Below are 21,956 nucleotides of genomic sequence, written 5' to 3'. Positions count from 1 at the left end.
AACCTCCAGAGTCTGTCAAGGTGTAAGAAAACTATGCTAGCAGTAACCATTGTTTTCTCTGCTTCAGAAAGAATAAACTAAAACTCGCGTTTTTCTGAAATTAAAACAGCTAGCTCTTAAATGTGATATTATTTACATAGACCAATTTATAAGGACCAGAGATATAACCCAGTGATAGTTACTTGCTTTTTATATGCAAGGCCCCGAAAACAATTTTTAAAAGGAAATTATATTGACCAGTTTCTGTAGCTAAAAGAAAGGGTGAATTTGGTTTTTTTTTTTTTTTTGGAAAGCTTTACCTGTTTTGCAGTATCCTTATTGATATGTGAGAAGTGTGATTGGATAAATAAACGTGAATTAGTTATCCAGTTCTCTTATTGTTCAACACTCCAGTGTGTGGAACAGGAACTAATCTCTGAGTTTAATTAAGCCGCACTTGTCATGGAGTGTGACAAACAGTAGTACACTAAAATAAACTGGAGGCATGCAGATACGGTTATTGTAGCGAGACTGATGAAGTTCAGTGTTTAATTTTGCTTATTCTTTTTTAGACATCTTAGAGCAATTTTGGGTTCTGACATGCTGACATAAATCATCTATTGTAATATGACAAGCAGTAGTCTTACTGCCCTGCAAGGCCCCTATAGTCTGGCTAATAACCTCATTTCCATTTTAACCTGACAACAGCTGAACAGAGAACAGTACAGTTATAATTAATTATATAGTATGTCACTTTTACAGGTTGGGTTCTTCTATTTATTAATATGTGTTTACAGTCCCTCCCTGCCCTCTTGTTGCTTGATAGCTCATTTCTTTCTAGTGCTGAATAATATTTCATTGTCAGAATGCACCATAATTTATTCATTCCCTTGTTAGAGGGCATCTTTGTTGCTTCCAAGTACAGGTAATTATGAATAAAGCATACATAAACATGTGAAGATTTTCTGTAGATAAAAGCTTGCAGCTGATCTGAGTGAATATTTAGAAATATGATCACTGGCCCGTGTGAGGACATCTAATTTTGTGAGCATCAGCCAAGCTGTCTTCCAAAGCAGCTGACCCACTTTGGGTTCTCACTGATAGTGAATGCATTTTATGCTCCACATCCTCATTAGCACTTGGTGTTTAGATTTGAGGCATGGTAGTAAATGTATATTATTTTTTTTAAATTAACTTTCACTTCCCAAATGACAAGAAGGACTATTGGCCCTCTTTTCAATGTCTTTTCTGGAGAGATGACTCAGTGGTTAAGAATTGCTGTTTTCTTGAGACCCAGGTTCTATTCCCAGCCCACATGGTGGCCCACAACCATCTGTAATTCCAGTTCCAGGGAATCCAGTGTCCTCTTCTGGTCTGTACAGGCAGTATACGCATAGACTACATTACACACACCACACACACATACATGGAGGCCAAACATAATATAACTGCAAGTTTATTTTTAAATATTTTATTTTTAGAAATTCACTTTGGTATTTCAAATATACAAAGCATTGATTCCAATTCAGTTTCTTCACAATAAATTTCAAATTTACTTTTCAGAGACATAAATGAAATTTATAAATGAATACATTGGTTAATATTCTTAGTCTCTAGTGGTCTTTCATTCCAATACAGCAATGAAGCAATGGTGAATGCTTTCTAATGATTTTTTTTATGACATCAGTTTTATAATTGTTTAAAGTATTTCAAATTCATTATAGAACTTTTATGTATTCATCAAAATTGCATATTTGGTGGTTTACTTAATAATGATTTTGTTTCTTAGTTCTAGAAACATTTCCATTCTGGAAACAGGTTTAATAACACTAGTTTAAGTTTCTTAAACCTGTTTTTCAAAAGAAAAAAAAGTCTTATATTAAAATGTAATCTACATGTTTTATAATGCTATTTATTTGCATAAAGGAGAAGACTAGTAAATTAATCTTTCAGTCAAAGGCATGTATCTATAATAATACAAGAACTAAATAGTATTAATCCTCTTCATTATTAAAATAAAGTTCTTTGTTTTTTGACTGTTGGGTTTACAGATAGTACTCCCAGACCTTAGTCAGTCTGTTGATTTAGTGGCTCCCATTGAAAGGGATCCAGTTTCTGTGCATGAGCGCTCCCCCACCCACCCCCCCACCCCCAGCAGTAATTTAAGCGTGTAAGGAGAGGCATCTGAGTAGAAAATGGAAAGAGAAGAAAGCCATCAAAATTTTGGTGGATAGAGAAAAATAGTCAGTAAATGGATTTAGCTTTTTTGGTTTTTCAGTTTTCCTACCCTAGAAGTATTAGCTTTTTATGATTTTTATGGATTGAGGGATTTGGGCACAATCCAGAGAGGATGAAGTTTGACTGATAAAATTAGGTTTTCCTTTTGTTTTTGTTTTTTTAAAGAAAGACATATAAAAGGATTATAGAAGATGACAGTTATATTGATATTTGATGTTTTGTAACCGTAATCAAAAGCTTAGAGATAGAAAATAATTCTTTATAAACAAGTTTACTTATGTGGGCTTTTTAAATTGGAAATTATAACTATATTGTTTATTGTATCCTATTGCTGGAAGTTACCTGTAAGTACTAACTAGTGTAGAATACTTTATGCTATTAGAAAAATGGACAATGCTTTATTTTTTAGTTCCTTAAAATTTTTACTATTTCATAATAGGTTTTCTAGAGTAGAATTACTTACAGTTGGGTTATTTGTAAAGTTATATTTAACATTTAAAAAGATCTTATTGATGGGTTAAAATATTAGAATTTACTGACATAATTGGCATGATTTTCCAAATCAGTAAAACTTAAAATATAAAGCAGCCTCTTGTTTGTATTAGCATATTATCAAGAATTCATATTAATACCTATGTTTTTTATTTGTTAAGGGTTTTATATTATTGTAAATAAGTAGATTGGTTTTGCTGTATATACTTTTACAGTGATCTAAATCTTTCAGTGTAACAAGACAAAACTGTAAAAATCCTGCCTAAACTCTGGAGGGGTCTGAATTCAGAGGTGTCTGAGTGTAACAGATAGGAAGGCAGCGGCATATATATCGTATTTCCCCAAACCTAGTACTTGAACTTAGTTGACAGAATGGAACTTAATTTACTTCATCATGGATTTTTTTTTTCTAGAATATGAAATCTAATCTTACTCTCGTACCCGTGCTCCCTCGTTACAATATGTCTACTTCATTTTGTGAACAGGGCCGTTTTAAAAATAAAACGTCAACGATATGTTCTGAATGAAATTCAGTACTAGCCCCTTTAATGAAGCCTGGTGTCTTTACCCTCTCGGCAGCAGTTTGTCTGAAATGCTGTGTGTTTGCAGGAGGAACAAGCGGCAAAACTGAAAGCTGAGAAGATTAGAGTTGCCCTGGAAAAAATTAAAGAGGCTCAAGTGAAAAAGGTGATGTGTGGTGTGGCTCTTCGCTAGGTTTGAAATATTTACGATTTTTTTCCTGTTTTGTCTTGCTTCATGAATAATTCTACTGTTTATATATACTGTTCCTCTAGTTTATGGAAAGGTGAAAATGTGTTCTGTTATCTGTCACATGAGGGTCTGTGAAGATGTTTTATGACAGCCTTTGTCTCTGCGCAGGTCTGAAGGGCCTAACTTAGGCCACTGCTGGTGGCACATCTGACCACATTATCCCTCAGATGTTAAATAAAGGCTGCACACTACTTTTAAAACAAACACAAATCAGTAAGATTTGCACAATAATTGTATATTTTAAAGGCTTAAAATTAAAAACCTGTAGGCAGGTTTCTTGATATTCAGATTTTACCTTTAATAATAAAGTCAACATAGTCATATGTCTTAATTCATTTTTAAAGACTTGACTCAGAATGCTATTTAATGCTGGAAAATACTTTTCTGAAATACCGTCTTTTAAGGTTACCATTTAATTGCCTTTTTCCCTGTTGCAGCTGGTGATCAGGGTCCACATGTCTGATGACAGTTCTAAAACCATGATGGTGGATGAGAGACAAACCGTGAGACAAGTGCTGGATAACCTGATGGACAAATCTCACTGTGGCTACAGTTTAGACTGGTCGCTGGTAGAGACCATTTCTGAGTTACAAATGGGTTAGTAACCCTGCTGCTTTAATTGCTTCTTAGCGTCTTTGTAATCCTTAATCTTCATGTTGATAGAAGCATTTTGAGACATTTTTGATTTTTTTTCTATAAAATTATCAGGCACTTTATCTTTTTAAAGTTTGGCTTTTTAATGTTTTTCCTGGTGAGTTTTTAGCTGGAGAGTTCTTTGACTAAAAGATGAATTCCAGTTCACTTTGTATTTTAAAATGATTAAGGGAAAGTTTCTTAATAATAACAAAATGCTTTTTCTTTTAAATAAGAGCTACACAAATACATTTACTAAAAACTGTTACTTTTCCTTCACTTATTTTATGTGTCTGAGTGTGTGTGTGTGCATCTTGTGCATGGGGAAGCCAGAAGAGGGTGTCAGATCCTGTGGCAATGGAGTTAAAGGTGGTTGTGAGCTGCCTAACGCTGGTGCTGAGAACTGAACCTGGATCCTCTGCAAGAACAGCAGAAGCTGTTAGTGCTGAGCCCTCTCTCCGGCCCCAGTACTGTTACAATTACTGGTGTTTTTATGCAGGAGTCATCAACTCTAAGGGAAACAAAGCACATTAGCAAATTAGAAAGAGCACTTCTCACACATGTTCAGTATTGTTTCGTGTGTGTGTGTGTGTGTGTGTGTGTGTACACAGACTTTAGTCTGACACACACAGCACCACCCGAATCCACGTTTAAAAAAAAAATCCACACAGAAACATGTGTTCAGTCCTGGGGAGATAGAGAAAGAAGGATGGCGGAACTGAACTAGTGAGCTCCATGTTCAGGAGGGACTGTTTGGAAATGTAAGGTGGAGAGCAGTTGAAGACAGTGCCATCATCAGCCTTTAAGCTTTCCATAATTCTGCTATGACTTATCTTGCCTTTCATGTAAGTCTGATGAATACTAACAAAAAACTGTTATTTAATTTTGTAACAGAGAGAATATTTGAAGACCATGAAAACTTAGTTGAAAATCTTCTTAATTGGACAAGAGATAGCCAAAACAAGCTTATATTTATGGAACGTATAGAAAAATATGCACTTTTTAAAAACCCACAGGTAAGACTGACTAACTTGTAAATGCGGAGTCGGTAGAGTTAAAAGACTGAAAGCCACGTGATTGGGCATTGTAACTGCAAACCCCCATGGGAACAGTCATGACTGAAAAGTAACTGGGAGCCAGGTGTTGGGTCCCACATGGGGTAAACTTTGATAGAAATATAAATAATTGCAGGGTATTACTAGGTTTCTCCTCTGTAAATCCGGAGATTGTTGAGCCCAGAAGTTCATTAACATTTGAGGTTCTCATTTCCCCAAAGCAGGCCAGAGGTTTTTACCTAGCTAATTACTTTAATTTCTTTGATGGGTTACATAATAGCCTTTTTTGTCATCTTTATTATGACAGTGTAATGTTTGGGTTAGCATTCACAACACCTGTGCCTGTTTTAAATTAGCAGATGGAGTAATGTGCTTCATTTACCATTTCCAGACAGACTTTATTCTCATCCTTTTTTACCTTCCCTTCTCCCCTGCCCCACTCCTCCCGGGTCGGTCAAGAAAAGCAAGAACTCTGTGATACAAAGCGGTGGTGAAAAAAGAGCAGTAGTGTTAAAGGTTTTTACCTGCAGACTGGACTGTGGTTGGTCAGCAGCAGTAGTGTTAAAGGTGGTCCGTTTACCCTAGACTTAATTATGGTGGTTTGATGTGGGAAGGTCATTGGTTAATCAATAAAGAAACTGCTTGGCCTCATAGGTTAGAACATAGGTGGGTGGAGTAAGCAGAACAGAATGCTGGGAGGAAGAGGAAGTGAGCTCAGACTCGATAGCTCTCCTCTCTGGGGCAGACGCGATGAAGCTCCGACCCAGGATGGACGTAGGCTAGAATCTTCCCGGTAAGCGCACCTTGGGGTGCTACACATATTAATAGAAATGGGCCAAGCAGTGTTTATATGAATACAGTTTGTGTGTTGTTATTTCGGGGCATAAGCTAGCCAGGCGGCCGGGAGCCGGGCTGTGGGAAGAGGCCCGCAGCTCCCTCAACAGTGGTTAATGAAGAGTATATGTTCAGGAATGTCAGGAGATCTTTTTGTAGAAGACTGAAAGAATAGTTATACTCATAATTACAATTCAGATTTTAATTAAAAAGCAAAACTGTTATAGTCATAGCAGAATTTGAGGCTTCCTCTTAAAAAGCCAGAATATTAATCATCATCTGGAACAGCATGCTAGATCCAGAATAGAACTATGCTGGTTTAGCATATCTCATATTCTACTTTATAATGCTTTTGGGTGTTTTATATAACTAGTTAAATATCCCGAAATACTTGCTGTTGCATATATTGTCACCTCAGAATGTGGAAGAAACAGTCTATGAAATACTTCATAGAATGTGTTTTGGGCAAGATGAGGAACATTTTAATGATGATTCTTACATGGAAGGAGCTTCATGAAATACTTCCCTTCCCTACGTACTGGCAGAACTAAACTTGGAGTGGCTACTTTTCTAGAGCAAATGATGTATGTGTTTACTCCCAAGGGAATAGTGGAATGAGTTTAATTTTCATTTCTTTCCCTCCCTCCCTCCCTTTCTTTTTCTTTTTTTAGAATTACCTTCTTGGGAAAAAGGAAACAGTTGAGATGGCAGACAGAAACAAAGAAGTGCTGTTAGAGGTGTGGCTCATTCTCCCTTTCTTGCTCATTTTAAAATTGAAACTTTAAGCATCTTTGAAGTCAGGTCTGTCAGTGTTTTAACTGTGTGTACCTGTTGAGTCCCTAACAAACCTCTTACAAACTACTTTTTGCCAAGCAATATTCTAGTAGATTAAAAGGAGTAATGACCTTTTAAGGGTTTCCACATAGGAGGAATTAAAATATGCCTATGCTGGTTACATCAGCTTTTCCAGAGGGTCAAATAGCACTGTCAGTAGTATTTTCTTAGTTAGCACGAAGAGCTGAGTTGGTAGCCCCAGCCCCTAAGTAAAAGCCAGGCAGAGGACTGTGCATTTGTAATCACAGTGGATTCCTGGCATGCACTAGCCAGCCAGCCTATCCTCTGAGCTTAGTGAGGGACCATGTCTCAGAAACTAAGGTGAAAGGCAACTGAAGAAGACACCTGGCATCAGCCTTTAGCCTCCAGACTTCCATATCACCACACATCACAAACACACAAAGAAAAAGAAGTGGGACTCAGTAGTATTATATGCAACTCAATTGAGTTCATAGGAAAATATTCTTTTTTGTTTGGTTGGTTTTTGTTTTTTGAGGCAGTATTTCTCTGCATAGCCCTGGCTATCTTGGAACCTACTCTGTAGACCAGGCTGGCCTCAAACTCACAAAGATCCACCTGCCTCTGTCATGACTATAATTAAGAATATTTCCCACTGGGCAGTGGTGGCACACACCTTTAATCTCAGCACTGTGGAGTCAGACATCTTGTGTGCTATGGTGTATGTGTTGAGTATGTACATGGGCATTCAGGATTACACACCCCTGTCTAGAGGAGAATGCCAGGTATCTTCTCTCACTCTACCTTAGCCCCTCTGAACTAAGTTGGCTACCCAGCAAGCACGTGCAGCCATATTCAGCTTCTTATATAGGTGGTGGGATTCAAACTGAGGTATTCATGCTTGCCAGCAAACACTCTACCCACTGAGCTATTTCTCAGCCCCATGACACATATTTATTAATAAACACTTTAGATTGCCACAGTAATTCTAAAGTACTTTCCTACTGTGTTTAGAATAGAAAGTTCTTTCAGAAAACTGGTGTGGTTTTAATACAAAACTGTTTTGTTTTACTTAGTGTTACGCATTTCACAGGAGTAGCAAATTCATTTTCTGAAAATATAAAGATCATAAATCTTTCCAAATGATTTTCTTTTTTAAAGGAATGTTTTTGTGGAAGTTCTGTAACTGTCCCAGAAATTGAAGGAGTCCTTTGGTTAAAAGACGATGGCAAGAAGTCCTGGAAGAAGCGTTACTTTCTCTTGCGAGCATCTGGCATCTACTATGTCCCTAAAGGAAAAGCAAAGGTTTGTCACTTCTGTGCTTCCTACACATTGTGCTAGCTGCAATGTCTCCATAGTAACAATACCATTGTACCTGTGTAAGACACACAGAAGATAATTTTGTGTAGTTATCTGTTGTAAAGAAGAGAAAGCTAAAAACTGTTCATTTCTCTGCCCTTTATTTGGGTTTATCTCAATTCTCTACTATCTTTCCCCTGTTGGGATTTGTTATTGTAATGGGAAGATCTTCTTCATGTAGCTCAGGCTGGCCTCAGAATCACTATGGAGATTAGGATGACACTGACCTCTTGGTCCTCTTGACTCCCCCCTTCCACTTCCTAGGTGCTGGGGTTACAGGTATGCATCACCATTTCAGCTAAACATAGTTTTATTATTTGGGAGGTGTAGGGAAGGTCTTGCTAGAGTTGTGTGCATTTGATCTAGGGAGAATGGCTTTCTAGGATTACGTTAGCTTCAATCTTGAGTAATGTGGTTTTGCTGAGGTATACGCTACCAGTTGTGCTTATTTGGGTTCAAAGCTAATTTAAGCATTTACAATATCATCCTAGTCCTAAAAACTATGAGTGTAAGCATCACCTCTGCCTGCTGAGGTGATTCCCAGTTGAGAATCTCTGTATTTGAAGCTGGCATTATAGCCATTCAGCTACTTGATAGATTCTTATTCTTTCCTAAGAGTGCTGCTATTACCTGTACCTGTTAACTATGGCTGTTATGTGATGTGGATACTGTGTATAGCATGTTTAAAGTACCAACATCTCTAAATCAATATTCATTAGGAATTACATATTTCAAGCAAGTACTCTGCCTTTTTGGCTATATTGTAAACGAAGAAAAATCTTATGTTCTTACTTTCTACCAAATAAAGGTTTGATTCCCAACTGAAAACTCTTACCTGGTATGATACTTGCTTATTTGCATTATTAAATTGATCTTTGGTTTTTTGTTTTGTTTTTAAGGTATCTCGGGAACTGGTGTGCTTTCTTCAGCTGGATCATGTTAATGTGTACTATGGGCAGGACTATCGGAGCAAGTACAAAGCACCCACAGACTGTTGTCTGGCGTTAAAGGTACAGCTCAGCAATTGTGATCAGCATTAGGTAGAGGTTACTTGACATTTGGATCTTCAAGTAGGTTCTGTGTCTTTGTAAAAAGATAAGAGGACGAGGCGTTGCTCAGCAGTTAAGTATTAAGGTTTTGGGTTTTTTTTTTTTTTCTTGCTCCATCCTAGCACCAGGGAGAACAAGGTAAAAGTAGAGTGTGACCTAGTAGCTCATACCAGTGATCCCAGCACTCAGGATCATCAGGATTGGAACCAGACCCTGTCGTGGAAAAAGAGTTTTACCATCAGACATTTATTTTTTGTGGTTTTCCTCAACTTTATTAGTAAAACCTGAAGAGGGCACTATTCCCAAGTTCAAAATTCTCCTGTTTTCATCTGGTTAAGGAATAACCAGGTCTGTCTATACCTTCCCCCCAAATTATAGCCATCCTAGTCTGTTATCTATGCTTTTATTAGGGAGTGTTCTTCTCTATCAGTCAGGCTTTAAGTTTCTCACCCTAACTGTGGCCATACACTAAAGGAGAGTGGGCACTTTTTAGTATTTTCAGCGATATAAATTAACATTTATAAAGATAGCCTACTGTTGCAGCTTATAGTAAAATAGTCTTACATTAGCCCAGAATGGAGGTTTATTTATTATTTAGGGGTAGACTCACAAAAAAAAAAAAAAGGTGCTCAGCCGTCCTCTGCGTGGGTGTGAAACTGGGACCAAACCCAATAGCCAAAAAGGGCCGTGCATGCTTTTACATCTACACACACACACACACATATATATATATATATATATATATATATATATATATATATATATATATATATACCACGTGAGGTTAGGGTTATATCTTTATCATGTGACCTTAAAGGTATTGACTAAAGGAATTCCCACAGCAGCCTACAAAGATTCAAGAAAAGTTACTGAGAGAATTAAGTAATACTCAGTGGCTCCATCTTCAGGACTCTCAGTACTACTTAGGTCTGCATGTTTGTATCATACTCTTTTTCTGTGAGAAGCCTTAGTTGGGTTTAAGGAGTACCATTTGTTTAGAATTTGGGGTGGGATTCTGATTTCTTTGGTAAAAATGGATGTAATATAATAACAGTCCTGTACTAAATAAACTTTCTTAGACAACATGAATGCATCATTGAAGCTTAGTTTGTTTTTGCTTTTTAATTTGTCTTAGTTTTTTTTTTTTCTTCATCTTTTTGAGACAGCCTTCCTGTGTAGCCCAATCTAGCTTCAAACCTGGGCTCCTCTGCCTTGGCCTTCAGATTACTGAGGTTGCAAATGTGTGTCACCATACACTAGCCAGTAATTCTTAAGAAGTTGATAGGGGTAACTTCAGCCAGTGGCTTGTTAAGTCCAAGGTCCCTTGGGAAACCCAAAGACCATTATATCAACATGAGGTTTGTAATACTGAGATATTACTTGCCTCAACATTCTTGTTTTCTGACTGTATAGAGGAATTTTCTTACAGGTTCCATAATGATATTTTTCCTATCTTAACTATGAAGAGGTATTTGGGGACAGTTGTGTTCTTTTATCTTAATTATTTTCCTCTCATTTTAATTTCTAATAAAGAAAATATTGCAGGGAAATAGTAAACTTCAACACTATCCTCTTATCCCACCAAAGAGTACACGCTGCAGTTTGTAAAGAAAGAAGCCTACAAAATATTGTTCCACCAGTCAGGTGTGGCCATGGACTTCTGTCCTAAGGGTGCCATATATATTCCTTACGTGCCTGGTGTAGGTGTTGACTCCCAGGGAAGGACCGTCTCCTTCTAAACCATGATTTCCTGGATAAACACTTCTCTTCCATTTTCAGTCTTACATACTGAGAATTCTGCTGACTTAATCTTGATAGAGTTGTTCATAGATATGTAAAAGGGAATACTTATGAACTTCCCAAGTGGGATGGTTTACGTGGACAACTTGACATAAAATTTAACATGATTTATACTTTATTTAAAAAAATATAAGTATGGGCTGTTTTATTCCACTTTATGATTAAATAAGAAGTATTACCGAGCTGGGCATGGTGGTGCATGCCTTTAATCCCAGCACTTGGAAGGCAGAGGCAGGCGGATCTCTGTTGAAGGAGCAGCGGGCCGCGTTCCTGCTGCCCGGCTCCTGGCCGCCAGCTAGCTTATGCCCCGAAATAATTACACGGAAACTGTATTCTTTTAAACACTGCCTGGCCCATTAGTTCCAGCCTCTTATTGGCTAGCTCTTACATATTGATCTAACCCATTTCTAATAATCTGTGTAGCCCATGAGGTGGCTTACCAGGGAAGATCTTAACCTGAGTCTGTGTTAGGTGGGAGAATCATGGCAACTGCCTGACTCGGCTTCTTTGTCCCAGCATTCTATCTGTCTACTCCACCTACCTAATTTTCTGTCCTACCAGGGCCAAGACAGTCTCTTTATTTAACCAATGAAATTAACACAAAACAGAAAACTCCCCCATCAGATCTCTGAGTTTGTGCAGCCAGCCTGGTCTACAGGCGAGTTCCAGGACAGTCAGAAGTACACAGAGAAACCCTGTCTTGAAAAAAAAAAAAAAAAAAAAAAAAAAAAACAAGAAAAAGTCTGCACTGGTTTGCCATTTCTTAAGACCATGACTTAGGGTTAAGTGTCAGTTCTCTAGATTTAGTGGGTTCTGCTTTCCTTTGGCAGCACCCACAGATCCAGAAGAAGTCTCAGTATATCAAGTACCTCTGCTGTGATGATGTGAGGACTCTGCACCAGTGGGTCAATGGGATTCGAATTGCAAAGGTACAGTTTTTTTTTTTCATTTGAGGCTGGAATAATGAAATGGCTAATTAGGTAATTTGGGTTGATGATGGTTCTGGTTGTTTCGTGCTCATCATTTTGCTAGTGTCTAGTTTCCTAAGTTCATGTTTTAAATGCCTTATTTTCCATGGAGGTTGCAAAATATGTTTATGTCCCTGGAATGATATTGGTGGAAATAACTTGTGTGGTATCAGAGTGACTTATTTCTACTTTGGAGCATGCATTATGATTTTTTTATTAAATTTTTAAAATTTATTTTACATACCAAGCACGATTTCCCCTCTTTCCTCTCTTCTGTTCCCTCCCCCACCTCCCATCTACACCCCCATATCCACTCCTTCTCCCAGGGAAGTCAACAAGGCATAATCATATTGAGGCAGGACTTAGCTTTTCCCCACTGCATCAAGGTTGTCAAGGCTTCCCTGCATGCAGCATAGGTTCTAAAATGCCAACTCATGAGCAAGGGACATGTCCTGACCCCACTGCTATGGGGACCACAAAAGACCAAGCTACACAACTGTCCCCCACATGCAGAGGGCCTAGGTATATGTCCAAGAGTGATATAGCTGAATCTTGAGGTAGATTGAGTCCAGTTTGAGAAACCGCCATACTGATTTCCAAAGTGACTGTATAAGTTTTCACTCCCACCAGCAGTGGAGGAGTCTTCCCCTTACTCCACTTCCTCTTCAACATAAACTATCATTAGTGTTTTTTGATCTTAACCATTCTGACAGGTGTATGATGGTATCTCAGAGCCATTTTGATTTGCATTTCTCTGGTGGCTAAGGATGTTGAACAGTTCTTTGAGTGTACCTCAGCCATTTGAGATTCTTCTGTTGAGAATTCTGTTTAAATTTCTACCCCATTTTTAGTTGAATTATTTGGTATATTGATGTCTAGTTTCTTGAGTTCTTTATATATTTTGGAAGATCTATCAGACATGGGGTTGGTGACGCTCTTTTCCCATTCTGTAGGCTGCCATTGTGTCTTATTGGCATTGTCCTTTACCTTACAAGCTTTTCAGTTTCAGGAGGCCCCATTTGTTAATTGTCAGTCTCGATGTCCATGCTACTGGTATTACATTCTGGAAGTTGTCTCCTGTGCCAGTGCATTCGAGGCTACTTCCCACTTTCTCTTCTATCAGGTTCAGTATAACTCGATTTATGTTGAGGTCTTTTATCCACTTGGACTTGAGATTTGTGCAGGGCAGTAAATAGAGATCTATTTGCATTCTTCTACATGCAAACATCCAGTTATGCCAACACCATTTGTTGAAAGATCCTTTCTTTTTCCTATAGTATAATAGTATAAAAATGAGATGTTTATAAGTATGCCGATTTGTGCCAGGGTCTTCAATTCCATTGATCCACATGTCTGTTTTTATGCCAATACCATGCTGTTTTGATTTCTTTAGCTCTATAGTAGAGCTTGAATTCAGGGATGGTAATACCTCTGGAAGTTCCTCTATTATACAGAACTGTTTAAGCTATCCTGGATTTTTTGTTTTTTCCATATGAAGCTGAGTATTGCTCTTTCAAGATCTGCAAAGAATTTTGTTGGGATTTTGATGGGGATTACATTAAATCTGTAGATTGCTTTTGGTAAGATTGCCATTTTTACTATGTAAATCCGACTGATCCATGAGTATGGGAGATCTTTCTGTTTTCTAATACCTTCTTCAATTTCTTTCTTCAAAGAGCTCAACTTCTTGTCATACAGGTCTTTCACTTGTTTTGTTAGAGTTACCACAGCATATTTTTATATTATTTGTGGCAATTGTAAAGGGTATTATTTCTCTGATTTCTTTCTCAGCCCACTTACCATTTGTGTATAGGAGGGCTACTGATTTTTGTGGGTTAATCTTGTATCCAGCCACATTAATGAAGTTTTTATCAGATGTTCCCTGGTAAATTTTTGGGGTCATCTATGTATACTGTCATATCATCTGCAGATAGTGAGAGTTTGGCTTCTTCCTTTCAAATTTGGATCTCCTTGATCTCCTTTTGTTGCCTAATTACTCTAGCTAGAACTTTTGAGTACTGTATTGGATAGACATGGAAAGAGTGGACAGCCTTGTCTTGTTCCTGAATTTAGTGGAATTGCTTTGAGTTTCTCTCCATTTAATTTGATGTTGGCTATCGGCTTGCTGTATATTGTATATTGCCTTTATTATGTTTAAGTATGTTCCTTGTATTCCTTTTCTCTCCAGAGCCTTTATCATGAAGGGATGTTGGATTTTATGAAAGTAATTTTCAGCATCTAATGTGGTTTTTCTTTTTTGTTTATTTGTAATGATGACACTGACAGATTTTCATGTGTTGAACCATCCCTGCATCTCTGGGATAAAGCCTACCCTGCATCTCTGGGATAAAACCTACTTGGATGATTTTTCTGATGTGTTCTTGGGTTCAATTTGACAGTATTTTATTGAGTATTCTTGCATCAATGTTCATGAGGGAAACTGGTCTCTTTCTTTGTTGTATCTTTGTATAGTTTGGGTATTAGAGTAACTGTAACCTTGTAAAAAGAACTTGGCAATGTTCCTTCTGTTTCTATACTCTTGGAACAACTTGAGGCATGTTGGTATTTGCTCTTTGAAGTTTTGGTGGAATTCTGCACTGAAACCATATCGCCCTGGCCTTTTTTTTTTTTTTTTTTTTTTTGTGGGGTTGGGAGGCTTTTAATGACTGTTTCTATTTCCCTAGAGGTTGTAGGTTTATTTAAATTGTTTATCTAGTCAAGAAAATTGTCCATTTCTTTTAGATTTTCCAATTTTGTAGAGTAGAGGTTTTTTAAGTATGACCTAAAGATTCTTTGGATTTCCTCAGTGTTGTTGTTATGTCTGATTTTATTAATTTGGATATTCTCTCTCTGTCTTTTAATTTTTATAAGGGTTTGTCTATCTTGATTTTTTTCAAAGAACCAACTGTGTCACTGATTTTTTTTTTTGTATTCTGTTTCTGATTTATTGATTTCAGCCCACAGTTTTTATTTTATTTCCTGCCATCTACTCCTGGGTGAATTTGCTTCTTTTTGTTCTGGAGCTTTCAGGGGTGCTTTCAAGTTGCTAGTGTGAGATTTCTCCAAATTCTTGATGTAGGCACCTAGTGCTATGAAATTTCTTCTTAGCACTGCTTTCATAGTGTTCTATAAGTTTGGGTATGTTGTGGAATCATTTTCATTAAATTCTAGGAAGTCTTTAATATTCTTATTTCTTCCTTGATCCAGAGATGATTCATTTGAACTCTGTTTAGTTTGCATGAGTTTGTAGGCTTTCTCTAGTTTGTTGTTGTTGTTGAACTCTTACCATGGTGATCTGATAAGATACAGGGGGTTATTCCAATTTTTTTTTTGTAGCTACTGAGGTTTGCTTTGTTATTGAGTATGTGGTCAATTTTTGAGAAGGTTCCATGAGGTGATGTGAAGAAGGTATATTCTTTTGTGTTTGGGTGGAATATTCTATACATATCTGTTAAGCCCTTTGAGTCATGACATGTTAGTTCTCTTATTTCTCTGTTAGGTTTCTGTCTGATTGACCTGACCATTGGGGGGGGTGTGGGGTGTTGAAGTCTCCTACTATTAGTGTGTGGGGTTTAATATGCAATTTAAGCATTAATAATGTTTCTTTTACAATGTGAGTGCCCTTGTATTTGGGACATAGATGTTCAAAATTGACATTTCCTCGATAGATTTTTTTTTCCTGTGGCAAATATGAAATGTCTTCTATCTCTTTTGACTGATTTTAGTTTGTTTCTTAGTCACATTTGATTGGAAAAATCTTTCCCCAACTCTTTACTCTGATGTAATGTCTGTCTTTGACGTTGAGGTATTTCTTTTATGCAGAAGGATGGATCCTGTTTTTGTATCCATTCTGTTAGCTTGTGTCTTTTTATTGGCAAATTGAATCCATTGATAGTAAAAGATGATAATGACCAGTGATTATTAATTCCTGTTATTTTCTTGTTGTTTTGGTGATGGTAGTGGTGATAGTATGTGTATTTCCTTTCTTTGGGTTTTGGTGGTGTGAGATTACCTGCTGCGTGTATTTTTATGGATGCAGAAAAGCTAGCTTTCTTGTGATGGCGTCTTCCTCCTGATGTTTTCTGTAGGGCTGAATTTGTGGATAGGTATTGTTTAAATCTGGTTTTATCATGAAATATCTTGTTTTTTCTGTCTATGATGGTTGAAAGTTTTGCTGGGTGTAGTAGTCTGGGCTGGCATCTGCGATCCCTTAGTGTCTGCAAAATGTCTGTCCAGGACCTTCTGGCATTTAACATCTCCACTGAGAATTCAGGTGTAATTCTGATTGATAGATATGCCGTAACTTGGCCTGGGTCCTTTGCAGCTTTTAATATTCTTTTTTTATTTTGTAGTGTTTTATTATATTACAAGGGGACTTTTGTTGTTGTTGGTTTGGTTTGGTTTGGTCCAGTCTATTTGGTGTTCTGTAAGTTTCTTCTACTTTTATAGGCATGTCCTCCTTTAGGTTGGAAAGTTTTGTTGAATGTTTTCTGTGTCTTTGAGCTGGTCTTCTCCTTCTATCCTAATTATTCTCTTGGTTTGGTCTTCATGGTGTCTCAGCTTTCCTGGATGTTTTGCGTTAGGAATTTATTGGATTTAACATTTTCTTTGACTGATTTCCTCTATTCTATCTTCAGCGCTTGAGATTGTCTCATATCTCTTTTATTCTGTTGGTGATGCTTGTATCCATAATTCCTGTTCACTTTCCCAGATTTTCCGTTTCCAGAATTCCCTTCATTTATGTTTTTTGTTTTTGTTTCAGTTTTCAAGACTTGAACCATTCCTTTGCCTGTTTCTTTTCCTTGGCTTTCTTTGCTTTTTTAAAAAGAATTTATTGATTTCTTCCAATTTTTTTGTTTGTCTTTTCCTTGATTTCTTTGAGGGAATTCATCTTCATAAAGTTATTTTTGACGTCTTTTTTTGTGTATTTCAGCTGCATCAGAATGTTCAGGTCTTGCTGTTATAGGATCCCTGGGTTCCACCTGTCACACTGCTCTTTCGATTGTTGGATGTATTCTTACACTGGCGTTTGTTTACTCATCTGTTCTTCCAACTGGTGTGGGTTGTGTCTGTGCCTGTTTAGTCTGCTGGGGTTGCAGGGGAGAGCTGGCCTCGGGGAAGGTGTTCAGGTGCATGGGGTTGTGCGGTGGAGTGTGTCTTGGAGGGACAGAGTCTAGTGGGTGGCGGGGCTGGTGGTGCAGCCGGGAGGCAGGTCTCTCGCATTATATGATTATTATGTCATCAAGTTTAGCCTAAGCAGATCTCGCCAACTCCCAAATAAAAAGCTTTCAATTAAGTTATGGTTATTTATCAAGTAGATTTGGAACAGTGCCCCTGAATAGTGCTAAGAATCTAGCCCTAGATCTCTTGGAGTGATAAAACTTTTATTTCTATTATAAACACCAATAAAATTATCTCTTCCTGCTGTCCTTACAACTGAGGAAAATGAGTTTGAATGTAATTCTATAGAATTAAGGACTATTTATAGTACTGTAGGTATTAGTAGAAAATAAAGTAGTGTACAGATGTTTCTCTCCCTTCCCACATTCTTCCACGTACCAGTTCAGAGTTTAATGTCACTCTTTGTCCGCTTTTGTTTAGTATGGGAAGCAGCTCTACACAAATTACCAAGAAGCCTTGAAGAGGACAGAGTCCGCTTATGATTGGACTTCTTTATCCAGCTCCAGCATTAAATCTGGGTCCAGTTCTTCCAGCATCCCAGGTAGTTCAAAAGTACCACACAGCACTATTTTACTACCAGTATCAAGAGTGAAATTTCAGCTTTTTTTCTTATTTCTCCACAAAACTGTTAAAAGTGCAATGTTATGAACTATTCACAAGTATTTGAAATGCACTGTAATAGTTTATGAAGTTTATTATAAAACTCATACATACTAACTAATAAGACATGGTATAGAAGCCACTTGGAGAAGTACTCATAAGCCATCAGGATACTACATCCCTGACATTGCCGTGCTGGGAAAACACTTCTAGCTAGTTCAGAATTACAACTTCCCATATCTGTGCTCACATCTTCCGTAAAATGCTTCTTTCAGAATCTTCCCTGAATCATTGTTTAATGATTTAAAATTGCATGATTTGACAATATCTCTAAATAGTAAAAAAAAAAAATATTTGGAATTGTGGTACACACAAACACTAACCTGTGAAAATGTAATGTATACATATGTAAGTATGTATTTTCTGGTTCTGTCCATTGAATGGGGTCTAGAAGAAGGGACACCCCAGTAATAATGAGACTGCCCACAGCCCAGTCACCAAAAGGAACCAGAGCTCTTGGGCAGGTGGCTGGTTCTAGAGCTGTGGTAGAGAACAAACGAGATGAGCCTTAAGCAGAAGGACTTAAAAATAGGATAAGGGATTATCATAGGGCATAGATGCCAACTGGAGAAAGTTTCAGTGTCTAACACTTTGAGCAAAAGAAATATACAATGGTATAAAATTATAACCAAATTAGCAGATATATCACTTTGAATCCATGATAACATAATTTCCATACAAAATATTTTTAAAGACTTTAAGTACATTTTAGTTAAAATGTCCTTTCCCCCAGCTCTTTTCATGTCCTACCAACTCTTTGTGTGTGTCTACAAACGTTGTGTGTACCATGTACATGTAGGTGCTCGTGGAGGCCAGAAGAGGGCACTGGGCCCATGTAACTAGAGTTATCAGCAGCTGTGCGCTTCCTAATTTGGGTGTGGGGCAGAATCCAAGTCCTCTGCAAGAACGGCACACACTCCAGCCTCACAAAATATTTCTAAGTGATTTCTGTGCACACGTTGCCCTCTTGCAGAGCTACACATAGTGATTGACCTTAAAAGCAGTAGGGTTGAGAAAGCAGAAACTTCACAGTGGAGAAAGTAGACAAGCAGTGTCTAGTTCCATTGATTGTAGGTTCCCTTGATTCAGTGTGATGAGATCTGACCAAAGTGGAGCAACTTTCAGAGGAACTGTATTGTGGTATCCTGGACCAGAGTATGGATATATGAAATGTGACATATAGTTATTAGTAAATCAGTGTTTTTTCATAGCTATGGCAAATGTACTATAAACAGAGTAATGGGACAGATTAGATGCTGAATCGGTAAGAACTCAGACTTACTCTATTTTAATTTGAAAATAATGTATAAAAATCTAAAATGAGATGTTCATCAAAGTGGAAAAAATGCTGAGAAGTTGGACTAGAAAGACAAGGTTAAAAAGCCATGCAGCAAGTAGGATTCAGAGAAGGCCAGGGGGTTGAGGAAAGGCATATTCTGTTTTTCAGTCACGTAGCACTTAGCTCCAGTGCTCACATACATTCCCTCATGAAATAATATGCCTTTTCCTTCACTAGTGCCATCCTCACACTTCATTGAAATGTTAGACTTTCTAGGATAAAACATAAAATCAGAATGATTGCTGTTGAAGAGCACAAAGCTTCATGTACTCCAGTCTTATAGGCTCTTGTCAAATAGGGATAGTGAACGAGCCTAGTGTCATAGTCATAGCTTTTCATCATATTCCTTAAGAATGGTCTTAACTCTGAAGAAGTTGGGGCTTAGGCTACTGGGTTATTTTAATAGCTTCCATTCTTCACAAGGTGATTGTTTGTCTGGGAAGAGCTTTGAGTCTCCACTACTTGCGAGACATCACATAAGGTGCATACATACTCGTACTGGGAAGTCATCTTTCCAGTTCTTCCAGCCCCTATATCAGTTGAAGGTGCTTGTTAGCCTCAGCCCCAGCCCTGTCCCTCCCCACTGTCACCTGGCCTGGAAGCAGGCTGTGCATGACTGCTGCTCAGTGGTGCCATACCTGAATCCCTGGGGAAGATCTTTATTCTCAATACTGTTGATTGCTAAGGAAGAGTCTGAATGTATGAGCTGCTCTGCAATGGCTGAAAAAGCCTGATTCTTAAGCTAATGTGGATGTAATTAATGACTCAGCAATTCTTCTCCTCCTCCTTCTCCTCCTCCTCCTCCTCTTCTTCTTCTTCTTCTTTTCTTTTTAAAACTTTTTTAGAGTAAATTTTTATCCAAGACAGTTTTTTGGGGGGGTTCTACTGACTTGTGTCAGTTTTTCATGGGGAACTATTAAAAAGTTAGAGTCAAATTAATTAAAAACTAATCGTAAGATAAGATTTTTCTACTAGAATATATTTGCTGAGTTTAGAATAAGATGAGCTGATTTGCCATTTTATGTAGTGTTTACCCATAACATTTAAAATGTGTATATCCATATGATCAAATGATAACTGATGAAATTTTTTTAATATTTTAAACAGAGTCTCAGTCAAATCATTCTAACCAGTCTGACAGTGGAGTCTCTGACACCCTACCCACAGGACACATCCGTTCCCAAAGCACTGTGAGCTCCATGTTCTCAGAAGCCTGGAAGCGTGGCACTCAGTTGGAAGAGTCCAGCAAGGTAACACACTAATTTTATTTACACATAAAAGTCTGTGGTCATCCACTGGCATAGCTTGTATTCCTTTATCAGAGTCTCATCTGGCACTATTTTAGTCTTCCTTCTTAGAGGGTCAACTGATGCTATAATAGGGAAAACCATTTAGAGCTGTTGAAGATCTTGATTTTTAGTGGCCGTTATTTATGCAGTTTAACCAGCGGCTTACATTTTTCAGTTACAGCGACCCCTCCCCTGTTCAGCATTACCAGTTCACTGGAACAACACCATGCAGTGCCATTGCCCTAAAGTCCCAGAGAAGTTGCTGACAATTCTTAATCGTTTTAATTAGTTCAGATTCAGTCCTTATCTTTCATTCTTGAGGTCTGTAGACCCCAACAAATTTTCTCAAACTATGTGTTATGGCAGAGGCTAAATTCACTCTTAAAATTTTGGATTTCTGAGCCTTGGATAATTAATATTCAGTAACATTATTACAGGCTATAATGTTGAGAGTTTTTTCTTTTATATATATTATATATGTTTTATATATAATATATATATAAAAGAATTTTTCTTATATATAAAAGAACATTATATGTGTGTTTTATAATATGTATATGTATATATATGTATATATATATATATGGAAAATTTCAGACGTAATTACAAAGTATTTTAAGAATAATCCCCACTCCCCCCCAGAGTCACCTCACATCCCGAGTTCATGTCCTTTTTTTTCCTTTCAACAATTCACTTAGTCCAGTTTGTCCTGCTGATATATACATAGCTGACTAGCTGCTGATATATACATAGCTGTCCTGCTGATATATACATAGCTGATGAGCCACTGGAATATGGGTCATTTCACCAGGAGCCACACCATCACAGAAAACAAGCCGTCAGCTGTCAACTGCTCCCCAGTTAGGGGTGGGGGCTCATGAACTCCTTTCCACTCTCCGCTACAATGCTGACCTGCTTTTGTGTGGGCAACCACAGCTGAGCTTATCCACTTGGGTCCTCTCCAAGTTAAAATGTCCCTTCTCCCTCATGCACGATGGTCGCTGCACCTTGGGGAGAGGTAGCTCAGTGGTAGAGCACTTGTCTAGCATGCACCAAACTCCAGGTTTGTCATGTGAAATCAAGGAAAGCAAAGGCTCTGTGATTAGGAAACAAAGTCTGTCACTGTAGTTTCCGAAAGAGAATCAACCCTGCTATGCAGTAGTGTCAGTTTGAGTCTTGATCCTGTGTGTTTCTTCTGTTACCTCAGTCTCAGGTGCCACATGAGAAGGCCCGCACAGCTAAGGTCAGCAGGCCTGAAGCAGCCAAGACAGGGTCAAGTTAAGGTCAGGGCTGTTCTCTGAAATACATTAACCTGGGTGACGCCTATAACCAAATCTTACAAACTAATGCTTTTCTTTTCATGTATAATTTTTAGAGAACCATGTGAACGTCCTGATAGGCATTAGAATTCAGCTCTGTGAATGAACACTTTAGTTCTAAGTACCCTCCATCTCAATCAGGTGTCATTTGTGATTGAAAAGAGTTCACAGAAATAAGAGCCCAAAAGGCGTTCCCAA

At 37.8% G+C, this 21,956-nt stretch overlaps 1 protein-coding gene across 4 annotated transcripts in view; it reads left to right on the top strand.

The window, feature by feature from the left end:
* The window catches only part of Raph1 (Ras association (RalGDS/AF-6) and pleckstrin homology domains 1), a 79,381-nt gene that overhangs the window by 49,305 nt on the left and 8,120 nt on the right, over positions 1-21,956 (top strand). For all 4 annotated transcript variants that reach the window (XR_005974943.1, XM_041659502.1, XM_041659503.1 and 1 more), the window contains 9 exons: positions 3,319-3,396; positions 3,918-4,077; positions 5,008-5,129; positions 6,674-6,739; positions 7,956-8,099; positions 9,053-9,163; positions 11,833-11,931; positions 17,572-17,692; positions 20,258-20,400. Coding sequence is in view for 3 of the 4 variants with exons in the window: in XM_041659502.1 (XP_041515436.1) it covers positions 3,319-3,396; positions 3,918-4,077; positions 5,008-5,129; positions 6,674-6,739; positions 7,956-8,099; positions 9,053-9,163; positions 11,833-11,931; positions 17,572-17,692; positions 20,258-20,400 (1,044 nt within the window). In the remaining variant the exon portion in view is untranslated. The remainder of the gene's footprint in view (positions 1-3,318; positions 3,397-3,917; positions 4,078-5,007; positions 5,130-6,673; positions 6,740-7,955; positions 8,100-9,052; positions 9,164-11,832; positions 11,932-17,571; positions 17,693-20,257; positions 20,401-21,956) is intronic.

Source organism: Microtus oregoni, unplaced genomic scaffold (assembly GCF_018167655.1).
Source record: "Microtus oregoni isolate MIOR12 unplaced genomic scaffold, Mior012 000010F_ref0000083, whole genome shotgun sequence".
Classification (NCBI taxonomy): domain Eukaryota; kingdom Metazoa; phylum Chordata; class Mammalia; order Rodentia; family Cricetidae; genus Microtus; species Microtus oregoni.
The sequence above is the reverse complement of the archived record's forward strand: the minus strand, read 5'-3'. Positions and strand labels throughout refer to the sequence as shown.